Source organism: Danio aesculapii, chromosome 19 (genome assembly GCF_903798145.1).
Source record: "Danio aesculapii chromosome 19, fDanAes4.1, whole genome shotgun sequence".
Classification (NCBI taxonomy): domain Eukaryota; kingdom Metazoa; phylum Chordata; class Actinopteri; order Cypriniformes; family Danionidae; genus Danio; species Danio aesculapii.
The window spans coordinates 875,341-887,840 of NC_079453.1; the positions used below are offsets into that span (position 1 = coordinate 875,341).

Here is a 12,500-nt window from a genome sequence, read left to right on the forward strand (position 1 = left end):
CATAACACACACACACATTACACTAAATGCATAACGTTACAATCGGTATCAAAAATCAGTCAGTTTGCTAATAAAAATCTTTTATTAGCAAACTTAATTGGCCCGTTTGCTTGTGAAACAAATGTAAAAATGCAAAAAGGCCAATTTGCTAATAACAATAAATAAATAAATAAATAAATAAATAACTGAACGCATAAGTAAATAATCAGGATCAAACAATCAGCAAGTTTCCAAATAAAAATTAGCCAGTTTGCTTGTAAACAAACAAATAAATAAATAAACAAACAAATAAATAAATAAATAAATAAATAAATTGTATTGAAATCAGCCTGTTTACTACTTAAATAATAATCATTTTTAAAACATTTGTAAAAAAAAAATTGGCAAGTTTGCTAATAAAAATACGAATCAGCCAGTTTGTAGCGAAAATAAATAAATAAATAAATACATAATTGGTATCGAAAGCGGCCAGTTTGCTAATAAAAAGCTCCGTCAGCATCACACACCACTCATATTAATCTAAATCCACAGCTGTGAATACAGCAGATGTGTGTGTGTGTTCATCTCACCGTGTCCGGGTGATTGACAGGAGCCACGCCCCATGTCAGGATGCCACGCCCTCCATAAGAGTCCTGCAGATACTCCGTGACCTTTGACCCCAATCCTGAAAACCCGTCTGTGAGGTCACACAACACCTGAAAGCCCTGAGCAGAGGACGACAGAGAGATGCTCATCTTCATTAGAATCACTTTACAATAAGGTTTCATTATTGAACACATTTACTAACATGAACTAATTATGAACAATACTTGAAGAGCGTTGATTAATAATAGTTTAACATTCACTAATGCATTATTAACATACAAATTAGCATTAGTTGATGCACCGCAAGTTAACATGAACTAACAATGAACAAATGTATTTTCATTAACATGAACAAATACTGTAATGAATGTTGATTGTTTGTTCGTGTTAGTAAATGCATTAACTAATACAACCTCATTGAATATTCATGCTTGTTAACATTAGTTAATGCACGCTGAATTAACGTACTAACAAGGAAAATATCAGTATTGGAATAAGCTAGTAGGCTAGTAAATAAACTGTACTAAAACAGGCTAGTTTGCAAGTAAAAAAGGGTATTGGAATCAGCTAGCTTGCTGATAAAAATAAATTGGTGTTGGAATCAGCTAGTTTGCTAGTAAAAAAATTATAATATTAAAATAAAAAAACAATTGTTTTTGGAATTTGCTTATTTAGTAAAAAAAAATTACGAAACAAAACTGGTATCAGAATCTGCTAGTTTGCTAATAAAAAGAATTTATTGGAATCAGCTAGTTTGCTAATTAAAGAAAATTACAATTGGTATTGGAACCAGCTAGTTTGCTAGTAAACAAAATTATAAAATTTAAAAACGGTATAGAAATCTGCTAAAAAAAAAGTCAAAACAAAACAAAACTACAAAATCAGTATCAGAATCGGCTGATTTGATAATAAAAAACACGATATTGGAATCAGCTAGTGGAAAACCTGTATTGAAATATTTTGCAAGTGAAAAGGGTGTTGGCATCAGCTAGTTTGCAAGTAAAAAGGTAGTGTAACAACTAGTTTGTTAATAAAAATATATAAAATTGTTATTAGAATCAGCTAGTTTGCAAGTAAAAAAAAATAAATATCGGTATCAGAATCGGCTAGTTTACTAATTAAAACGTTTTTATTGGAATCTGTTAGTTTGCTACTTAAAAAAAAATCAGTGTCAGAATTAGCTAGTTTGCTCATAAAAAAGTTATAGCCAACAGCTAGTTTCCTAGTAAAAAAAATCATGAAATTGGCTAGCTTCATAATAAAAAAAAAAATATATATATATATATATATATATAAATCAATATTAGAATCAGCTAGCTAGCTGATAAAAAGAATTAGTACAGGAATCTGCCAGTGCATCTCTATTTGCAAGGCTCATGCGTTCACCAGACACACTCTTGTGTTTCTTTTACATCCCGATTCAGACTTTTCACTTCCAAAAAACTGCTTACAAATCTTTAAAACATTTATTTTTGTTTGTAAAACTTTGTCATTTAACACGTAAACTTTATATTCCTTCATAAACCTTTTGCATTCACAAAAACAGGTGCTGTGTGTTACCTGCAGTGGTGGAAAGAGTACTGAAAAATCATACTCGAGTAAAAGTAGCATGACTAGCCTGAAAATGTAGTGCGAGTAGAGTAAAAGTATCTGCTGTAAACATGACTCAAAGTATGAGTAAACAGTAGCGCTTTCAACAGTACTCTAGAGTAGTGAGTATTACGCTGTAAAAAGCATTTACATGTAATTTGTGGATGTGTGTAAACGTAACATTCTGTAGTGCATTAGTTATTGTCCAGCAGCCACACAGCATCATAAGACGTTAATATTAGGTTAGATTTAGGTTGTGATGTCAGGTGACTAAACTTCAATGTCTAGCCAGCGTCTAAGGACAATGTTATTTTGATGTCCAATAACGACGTCAAATGACGGTGATATTTGGTTGATTTTAGGTTGTGTTAGAAACTGATCAAAACCCAACAGAGGCAACAACTTTAACCAGCGTCATATTGACGTCAAACACTGACATTTATACATCAGGCAACCAAAATCCAACATCTGATAGATGTCATAGTGGTAACGTCTACACAACGTCAAGCTGTAACATTATTAGACGTTGATATTTGGTTGATTTTAGGTTGGACGTTTTCTAATCCCCATAGACAAGAAAAAATAAAGTAGTGACAGCAGGTTGAAGGAAAGTAGTGGAGTAAAAGTACCGATACAGCACTAAACATGTGCTCAAGGGAAAGTAAAAGTACACATTTTTAAAACTACTTAGTAAATTACATTTTCTGGGTAGTTTGAGTGTTTGTAATTTGTTACTGCACACCACTGCACAGGTTACCTGCAGATAGTCACACTCCTCAATGAAGAAATGCAGCCGGTCCTCCAGATCCTCCAACACCTGACCCTGTAACAGCGCCTCCCCCTGGCCAAACACTTCCAGACGATCAGATTCACTGTCACACACACACACACACACACATGAAGCCATCTGACAATGCAAACTTACCATGCCAACACATTTAACTGAAGGGCTAATGTTTTCATAGTTTCAATGTTATTTTTATTATGTGTGCATCTGCTAATTGATGTGTGTGTATTGCTGCATGAGTCTCACCCGTCATGGTTGTACTGGTTAATGACAGATATAGTGCGAGGATGTAGGTGGAGCCTCAGGAAATCTGACCACACCCTCACGCTTCCCTCCAGCCTATAGGATTTCTGTATGCGCTCCAGACTGCTGTTTATTGTCTCCACGGCAACACTGGCTCCGGGCACTGCTGGAGTTACAATAATCACATGCATGCATGCATACAGATGTGGACAATATTGTTGGTACGCTTTCATCGAAGAAAGAAAAATAAAAGTAATGATTAATCATAAATGGCTGAAAATAGACCAATACAAATCAGATATTGCTTTGGGATTGTGGTTCAGCAGAAGCAATAAAAAGGCAAACTAATGAAACTGGCCTGTATGTAACGTCTAGATGTGACCCTGAATAACTAAACCAGTCATAAGGGACTTTTCAGGGGAAGTAGAGATTGTTAAATCATCTGAAAACTGATTAAATAACAATAAAATAATAATTAAGAACAATATTTGTCTGTAATTTTAAATCTGAAGGTTAAAAAAATGTGAATATTGAGAAAATCAGCTTTAAAGTTGTGCAAATCAGCTGCATACGACTGATCAAAAATTAAACACAAGCACACAAAAAATAAATGCAAATATTTCAGGTTTTGCTTCTGTCATGAGATATTTACAAGACAAGTTCAAGATTAAATCTGTATTTATTTAGAAGTGAAGCAGGATATTAAATGAAAAAATAAATAATTTTGGAGAAATAGATGACGTTCTGTTTTGTTAATGATTAAACTATATTTAGCAGAGTGTGTTTTCATCTTGGTTTCGGCCTGTCATAGCGGTGCAAGTCTCTCTTAATGACAAACTGAATCATTCCTTCAAAATAGCCGATTCATTTAGAAACAAAGCAAGTGATTCACTTTGGATGAATCACTGAATCACCGACTTAAATGATTTGTTTAGAAATAGATTCATAATACTACAATTATCATAGAATAAAAATAAATAGTGTACAGCCCTGGAATGAAGACAATAAAAAGGGTCATTTTAATTCACATTCATTCATCAAGTCACATTGCTTATGTTTGCTCTCATACACACCTGAGCAGTTGTCCACCGCAGACGTAAGATGTGTGAAATCTGGCTCTGCTAGTAAACCTCCTGTCTGGATAGATAGATAGATAGATATATGGATGGATGGATGGATGGATGGATGAATAGATAGATAGATAGATAGATAGATAGATAGATAGATAGATAGATAGATAGATAGATAGATAGATAGATAGATAGATAGATAGATAGATAGATAGATAGATAGATAGATAGATAGATAGATAGATAGATAGATAGATAGATAGATAGATAGATAGATAGATAGATAGATAGATAGATAGATAGATAGATGAATGAATAAATAAATAAATGAATAAATAAATGAATAAATGAAAAAAATGAATAAATGAATAAATAAATAAATGATAGAATAAATAAATAAATGAATGAATGAATAAATAAATGATAGAATAAATAAATAAATACATGAATGAATAAATAAATAAATACATGAATGAATAAATAAATGATAGAATAAATAAATAAATACATGAATGAATAAATAAATAAATGAATGAATGAATAAATAAATAAATGAATGAATGAATAAATAAATGAATGAATGAATAAATAAATGATAGAATAAATAAATAAATACATGAATGAATAAATAAATAAATACATGAATGAATAAATAAATAAATGAATGAATGAATAAATAAATAAATGAATGAATGAATAAATAAATGAATGAATGAATAAATAAATAAATAAATGAATAAATAAATAAAGGAATGAATAAATAAATAAATGAATAAATAAATAAATTAATGAATAAATAAATTAATTAATTAATAAATAAATAAATGAATGAATAAACAAATAAACAAATAAATAATAGCCCTTCTTTCCAAACTTTAGGATAAAAAACATTGTTTCGAGTTGTTTTCTACTGTTAAAATGGTGCACAAATCATTTTTACCCTGTAAGTCAACAGGAGGGTTAAGTGTTACTCTGATTCTTTTTAAACTCTGTATTATATTATTATTATTATTATTATTCTTATTATTTCAGTCACTCTTACATCCAGATTATCCAGCTCCTGCAGGAAGGGGTTTTTGCTGGGAGGACTTTCCTGATGCGTCATAATCTGTCCATCCCTAAAATCAGACGATATTTATTAAAATCAGACATCATCAATGCTGCAAATACAACATGCCAATATTCATAAACACAGATGCTCGCACCATGTAAAGGCGCTGTTTTCATTCTCAGTGTCATAAAGACTGCCTTCCTTCCTCAGCGTCTGAAGACTTCCTGAAGAAACCAACAAATCAAAACATTACACACACACAGCATTAACACACACCTCATGCAGAAATCATGAATGTAGACACGCACGCAAGACAGAAATGATGCAATGTGAACAATCTAATAGTAATAATGGCAAAAACACAACATTTCAGATGACAATACTGAGTATTTAGTGTGATGCTTTTAACATGTCAGCAGATTACTCTGGACATAAACACTAAGATTAAACTTAATGACGTTCCAGTCTCTTGATAATCATTTAAACATGCATGATAGTCCATTAATATTATTTTATTCTATTCATATTAATGTTCTGATGCTGGAAAACCATCTTCGACTAGTCACTGAGGTAAAGTTGGTTTTATATTCGCACGTTTGTTAATTATTGAACCTAGTGACGCCTTGTGACACAATATTGGGTCTGAAATCGCATGTACAAATGACTTAAAAACAACATTAGCACTATTTAATTGACTGGACAATAGTGTACCTGTAGAGTCACTGGCTGCTAATATGATTTCACTATATTGAATTTGCAGCAATACTTTTCTAAAATTATATTACTAAGGAGAAAGTCTGAACGTGCGAATATACAACCGACTTTACCTCAATTGACTTGTTTACATGTGTATAATCTTATAGCTCATAATGAGTGTGAAATGCATAATTGATTATTCCTGCTCCACCTTTGAGGTCGACGGCGATGAGGCGAGGGGTGTATGTGACGTGGCCTGCCAGAGTCAGCCCTTCTCTGAACAACACGTCACTCTGGAGCTCACCGGCCGGCACATCCGCATCATACACCAGACCAGCATCCTGACAGCAGACAGAATAAAACACACACACACACACACACACACACACACACACACACACACACACACACACACACAAACGTGTTTACCATCAGTGATCAGAGTGAATAATCAATGTCATATTAGAGAAATTATGGAGAACTGTTATTGCAATGATACTGTAGATATGGACTAGTGTCTACTTCTTGCTTAAAAATAAGGGGTTCAGTATGGGTGTCATTTTATTATTATTATCGCCTTATATATATATATATATATATATATATATATATATATATATATATATATATATATATATATATATATATATATATATATAGAGAGAGAGTTTTTTATTTTATCGTATGGTGAGCTCTGCTGTGATGTGTTTTCCTTTGGAATTAATAAAGTCTAAACAAACAAACAGTGCTGCAGTGTGTAGCGCCTCACAGCAAGAAGGTTGCTTGTTCCAGCCCCGGCAGGGTCAGTTGGCGTTTCTGTGTGGAGTTTGCATGTTCTCCTTGTGTTGGTGTGGGTTTCCTCCGGGTGCTCCGGTTTCCCCCACAGTCCAAACACATGCGCTATAGGGGAATTGATTAACTAAATTGGCCGTAGTGTATGAGTGTGCATTTGTATGAGTGTGTGTGGGTGTTTCCCAGTACTGGGTTGCAGCTGGAAGGTGACCCCTGATGAATAAATGGACTAAGCTGAAGAACTGTATTGATCTCTACTGGTAATTTATTTAGTTTTTTGGCCTTCTATTGGTGACAGATTAATTTAATAAATCTCAGAAACATATTAAAAGCCATTAATGTGTACTAGTTATTAACACTAACTAGTTACTCAAGCCCGTAGCCAGCCCAGTGAACGGGGTGGTTCTTTTTTCCTCAAAAAGAGGAGCGTTTCGCAATTATACGCCTCATTTTCTATTTAATTATGAAATTAAATACTGCACTTTAGTGACATTTTAAGCACTGTTCTGAATTAGCTTGCTGGATGGTCATCATAACCACACTTTTTGACTATTTTAGCCAAAATAGTATTCAAATTAATTTTAATATGGGCCGCTTTTGGTGCTTCACACCTCTTTTTATTAGTCATTTTTTGTTTTGAATATTAGATTTAAAATAAAAGCCACTTGTAAAATGTTTTCTGAACATTACAGTAGTGACAGATGACTTCTCGCACGTCAGATTATATGTTTTCTTGCACAGCTGGATGTTTTACTCATGAAAGTTATTTAATAGCATTGGCCAAAACTGATTAGCTGAAGTCAGCCAACAGAGGATTCTGCTTGGTCTTAAAGCCTTTTTCGATGGGTTATACTCAACATGATGGCATAGCAGTCAAAATAGGACAAATGAGCTCATGTTTGGAGCAAATTCTGGACTTTTATCAGTGAGGGGTGGGTCTTCCGAACCACCTGAACCCCTAACATTGATATAAACAAGAAATGAACGATAGACAATAGTATTTGGACACCATTAGAATATTTAGAGATGGTTTCTTTCTCTTTTCTTTTATTTTTTGACAAGGTTTAACTGTAAACCCACAAATAATGAATGTGTAAACTATTTTAAGCAGCTAGAAACAGTCAGAAACTGTGGTAATGTTAGTAAAGTGACACAGCTTTACTGTAATTACACTAATTAACTAACGTTACAGCTCTTTCTGTAGTGTTATCTATCATTACCGTGGTAAAATAAGAGCCTGTGTTTCTATCTGATTCTTAACACTGAAGCTTGTTTTTGGAGGCTAAATTAATTCACCAAGCCATATATTGTCGATACACTGACACGACATTACACATTTATAACGACTCCACTGCACATAAACAAACTCACCTGTAAATTCCACCAATGCGTCCCGATAAAGTTGGAATAATGTCCCAGCTGGAGAGTCACCACCTCCCTGCACGCGCCACTCATGATGCTTTTCAGATATTAAACTATTTTAATAATCATTCTGACATTAATGAAGCAGATATCTCTCATGATGCGCTCGGTAAACACACAGCAGCTACAGACAAACAGCTCCGCATTGACTTCCTTGTGTCTGCACCCTCCCCTTGCTAATCCTCCACCGTGATTGGCTGTTATTGCACATATCGCGTTGTGATTGGCTGAAAGTGATGTCGCTCATCCACAGGGTAGTTTGGTTTCACTGCGCCTGCCTCGCACACATGTGCAGCGCTAGTAAACAACACGAGTTTCCAAAATAGTTGTCATCTCATCACAATCTGATTAAATGATTCGTTTACTGTTAATTAAAGAACAAACACACAGATACAAATACAGATGTATGTTCCGCACTTAGGTGCTTTAGTTTAGTACAAGCAGAATTGTATATTTGTATTTATTTAGTGCAGTAAATGGTGAGTTTCACAACTTTAAAGAACTATCCAATATTTTACACACTCATAAAACTAATTCTGCATTTTATAGTACTTTTGTAATGCTATCATGGTTTATTTGTATGTGCTTATTTATTTTAAACCCAGCGCGTGATCATGTGGGCGTGGCCGACAGCCACGTGACTCTGAGAAACAGAAATGATTTACCTGTGTATTGTCACACCTGTCCTGATCGAAACTGACGCTCCTGAGCTCTCAATCTGACGGGAAATCTCAACATACACTACATTATTCATCTCAGATCAGTGTCAGGTAAGAAACAACAGCATTTTACTCTCATTCTCGAACATTTTGGATGTTTTCTGCGAGGATTTATGTAAAAAATCTCGAGTTTAATAGAAAACAGTGTTTAAATCTGACAATAAAGCGATTTTAACACGGTGTTTGTTATGAATGAAGATTATATCTGGAGTGAAGTGAACTGAAGGTGTGTTTATTAGTGTATTGTGTTGATTTCTGCTGTGTTTGTGTGTTCTCTGGCACAGGGTTGATCAGGTTTAACAGGTGGAACTACATCACACACACACGCACGCACGCACACACACACACACACACACACACACACACACACTTCTTCGCTGTGATAATGTTAATACAAGAGTGAATCAGAGTAGCTAACAGAAAGTAGTGTGTGTGTGTGTGTGCGTGTGTGTGCGTGTGTGTGCGTGTGTGTGTGTGTGTGTGTGTGTGTGTGTGTGTGGTTTCTGGTATTCATGACTACACACACTTAAATTCAAACTTGCTTTACAAATGTATTCATTCATTCAGTGGTCGCCACAGCGGAATGAACCGGCAACTATTCCAGCATATGTTTTACACAGCGAATGCCCTTCCAGTCACAACCCAGTACTGGGAAACATCCATACACACTCATTCACACACACACTCATACACTCTTACACTACGGACAATTTAGCCTACCCAGTTCCCCTATAGCGCATGTGTTTGAACTGTGAGGGAAACCGGAGCACCCAGAGGAAACCCACACGAACACAGGGAGAACATGCAAACTCCACACAGTAACACAAACTGACCCAGCCGAGGCTTGAACCAGCGACCTTCTTGCTGTGAGGTGACAGCACTACCTACTGCGCTACTGCGTCACCCACAAATGTATTACCAAAGCATTTATGTTTACATTAAATAGTAAACCATGAAAAAAATACATAGTAATTAAATAAATAATAGAACATATTAATATTACTTTATTAATATTTAATATGTCTGAGGAATCTGTCCACTGAGAATTATTGTATATGTTGGATGTCTATACACACACACACACACACACACACACACACACACACGCACACACACACACACGCACACACACCCACTGCTTCACTAGTATGATGTTTACACAAGAATGAATAAGAATAGCTAAGAGAGAAGTATTGTGTATGTTCGTTGTCTACACACACACACACACACACACACACACACACACACACTTGGCTACAGTGTGAGGATTCTGTCTAATCCTGATGAACTTTGAGTTTCACTCATGCTGTTATCTCAGAAACAGATTTATAAATATGTATAGTTTATATAAGCATCATTATAAGCATTTTATCACATGTTTTTAGATGATTTCTAGATGTTGTAATATCTTGTTGATATTATTATTGTGTTGATATATTCTGTTTTGATTGTCATGAATGCATTAGTCTTGCTGAATAATGAAGAAACATTAATTCACCCATATTTTGTCATTTAGTCTTCAGTAAGTTATTCGCATCATTGGAGTCGACGCTTCACTTGCTGTTAATGTGCTCTGTGTGTAACGGCTTTCAGAAATGACATCTGATATTATGGAAACACAATGGGATTTTTGTACACTTTAAAATTGCGTCTTTGGATAACTTTTCTGCTGGAGATAATGTTGTGCTAAAATTTTTTACACATAACTTAGGAACGGTATTGCAGAAAAATTTGGCTGTTTTAAAACCTTGACTTTTCCAAACCACGGTATACCTTGAAAACGGTTATCGTCCCATACAACATACAACATACAACACACACACACACACACACACACACACACACACACACACACACACACACACACACACACACACACACACACACACTTTACTTATTTTTGCATATTATTTGGCATATTTGCTTTTAGGCAGCATGGTGGCTCAGTGGTTAGCACTGTGGCCTCACAGCAAGAAGGTCGCTGGTTCGAGTCCAGACTGGGCCAGTTATCATTCCTGTGTGGAGTTTGCATGTTCTCCCCGTGTTGGCGTGGGTTTCCTCCGGGTGCTCCGGTTTCCCCCACAGTCCAAACACATGCGGTATGAGTGTGTGTGTGTGTGTGTGTGTGTGTGTGAATGAGCGTGTATGGGTGTTTCCCAGTACTGGGTTGTGATTGGAAGGGCATTCGCTGTGTAAAACATATGCTGGAATAGTTGGTGGTTCATTGCGCTGTGGCGACCCCTGATGAATAAAGGGACTAAGTTGAATGAATGAATGAATATTTGCTTTTATCCAGAGACTGTATTGAGTGTTTTCTTCAGATCTGTTCACACATAACCTGAGATTCACACCCAGAACTTGAGCATTGCAACTTGAAATTGCTGAATTAAGCCTTGAATTAATTTTATAACTTAAATCAGGTAAAAACCATCTAAATTTGCTGTTTATAATCTTCTATTTTCCTTCTGGATGTGTTTTCAGGACTCCTGTGGTATGAAAAATGACTGAAGTGCAGATATGAATTCAGACTGATGAATGTTAGTAAGTCTAAATCTCTGGCGTCCGTCTGAATAATGAAGAGCAAGATGGCGGAGGTGCTGATCTCAGATGATGAAACCGCATTAGAGAAGAAAAGACCTGCAGACGCCACTGATCTGAGTTCAGCTGAAGAGGAGAACACACTGCAGGACGGCACAGAGGAGACGCAACACACAGGTGACTTCACTCTGTTACAACTAAAACTCACACAGTTGTAGACCTATAGAAACACTCACAGAAACACACACTCATACAGAAACACACACTCTTATATACACACACACACACACACACACACACACACACACGCACACACACACACGCACACTCATACAGAAACACACACTCATAAAGAAACACACACTCTTATACACACACTCATACAAAAAACACACATTCACACTGATACACACACACTCACAGAAACACACACTCATACAGAAACACACATTCACACAGACACACACACTCAGAGAAACACACACACACACACACACACACACACACACAAAACACACACTTGTACAGAAACACACATTTACACTCAGATACACACACAAACACACACTCATACAGAAACACACATTCACAATCAGAAACACACACACACACACACACACACACTTATACAAAAACACACATTCACACTCGGATACACACACTCTTATACTCACAGAAACACACATTCACACTCCGATGCACACACACTCACAGAAACACCCATACAGAAACACACATACACCCAAGTAAACACGCATAATCACAGAAACACACTCATATCATCATTTAACACACACACCCATCATTTATACACTCAGAAAAACACACACTCAGATGCACAATCATACACTCACAGAAACACACACACACACACACACACACACACACACACACACACACACACACACACACAGAAGTTTCAGAATTAAAATGAGAGTACACATGCTGAACTCCTCTACCTCTGTAGCAGGAGACTCACTGACTGATGATGATGATGATGAAGATCA

General features: G+C 35.6%; 2 protein-coding genes across 4 annotated transcripts in view; one reads left to right on the plus strand and one right to left on the minus strand.

Annotated features, from left to right (window-relative positions):
- Positions 1 to 8,385, minus strand: part of msto1 (misato mitochondrial distribution and morphology regulator 1) — a 23,045-nt gene extending 14,660 nt beyond the window's left edge. Inside the window, exons 1-8 of one of the 2 annotated variants that reach the window (XM_056480007.1) lie at positions 8,186 to 8,385; positions 6,234 to 6,363; positions 5,481 to 5,550; positions 5,318 to 5,393; positions 4,279 to 4,342; positions 3,209 to 3,368; positions 2,933 to 3,047; positions 570 to 704 (exon numbers count right to left, since the gene is read on the minus strand). In XM_056480007.1, coding sequence (XP_056335982.1) covers positions 570 to 704; positions 2,933 to 3,047; positions 3,209 to 3,368; positions 4,279 to 4,342; positions 5,318 to 5,393; positions 5,481 to 5,550; positions 6,234 to 6,363; positions 8,186 to 8,269 — 834 coding nt within the window. In that variant the 5' untranslated portion in view covers positions 8,270 to 8,385. Of the gene's footprint in view, positions 1 to 569; positions 705 to 2,932; positions 3,048 to 3,208; positions 3,372 to 4,278; positions 4,343 to 5,317; positions 5,394 to 5,480; positions 5,551 to 6,233; positions 6,364 to 8,185 lie in introns of both variants that reach the window. The other variant, XM_056480006.1, reaches the window with a different exon arrangement.
- A 502-nt stretch (positions 8,386 to 8,887) lies between these two features.
- The window catches only part of tmem79a (transmembrane protein 79a), an 8,322-nt gene continuing 4,709 nt past the window's right edge, over positions 8,888 to 12,500 (plus strand). The window contains exons 1-3 of one of the 2 annotated variants that reach the window (XM_056480034.1): positions 8,888 to 9,006; positions 11,437 to 11,670; positions 12,464 to 12,500. The exon at positions 12,464 to 12,500 is cut by the window's right edge and continues 203 nt beyond it. In XM_056480034.1, the coding sequence (XP_056336009.1) occupies positions 11,529 to 11,670; positions 12,464 to 12,500 (179 nt within the window). In that variant the 5' untranslated portion in view covers positions 8,888 to 9,006; positions 11,437 to 11,528. Of the gene's footprint in view, positions 9,007 to 11,436; positions 11,671 to 12,460 lie in introns of both variants that reach the window. The other variant, XM_056480033.1, reaches the window with a different exon arrangement.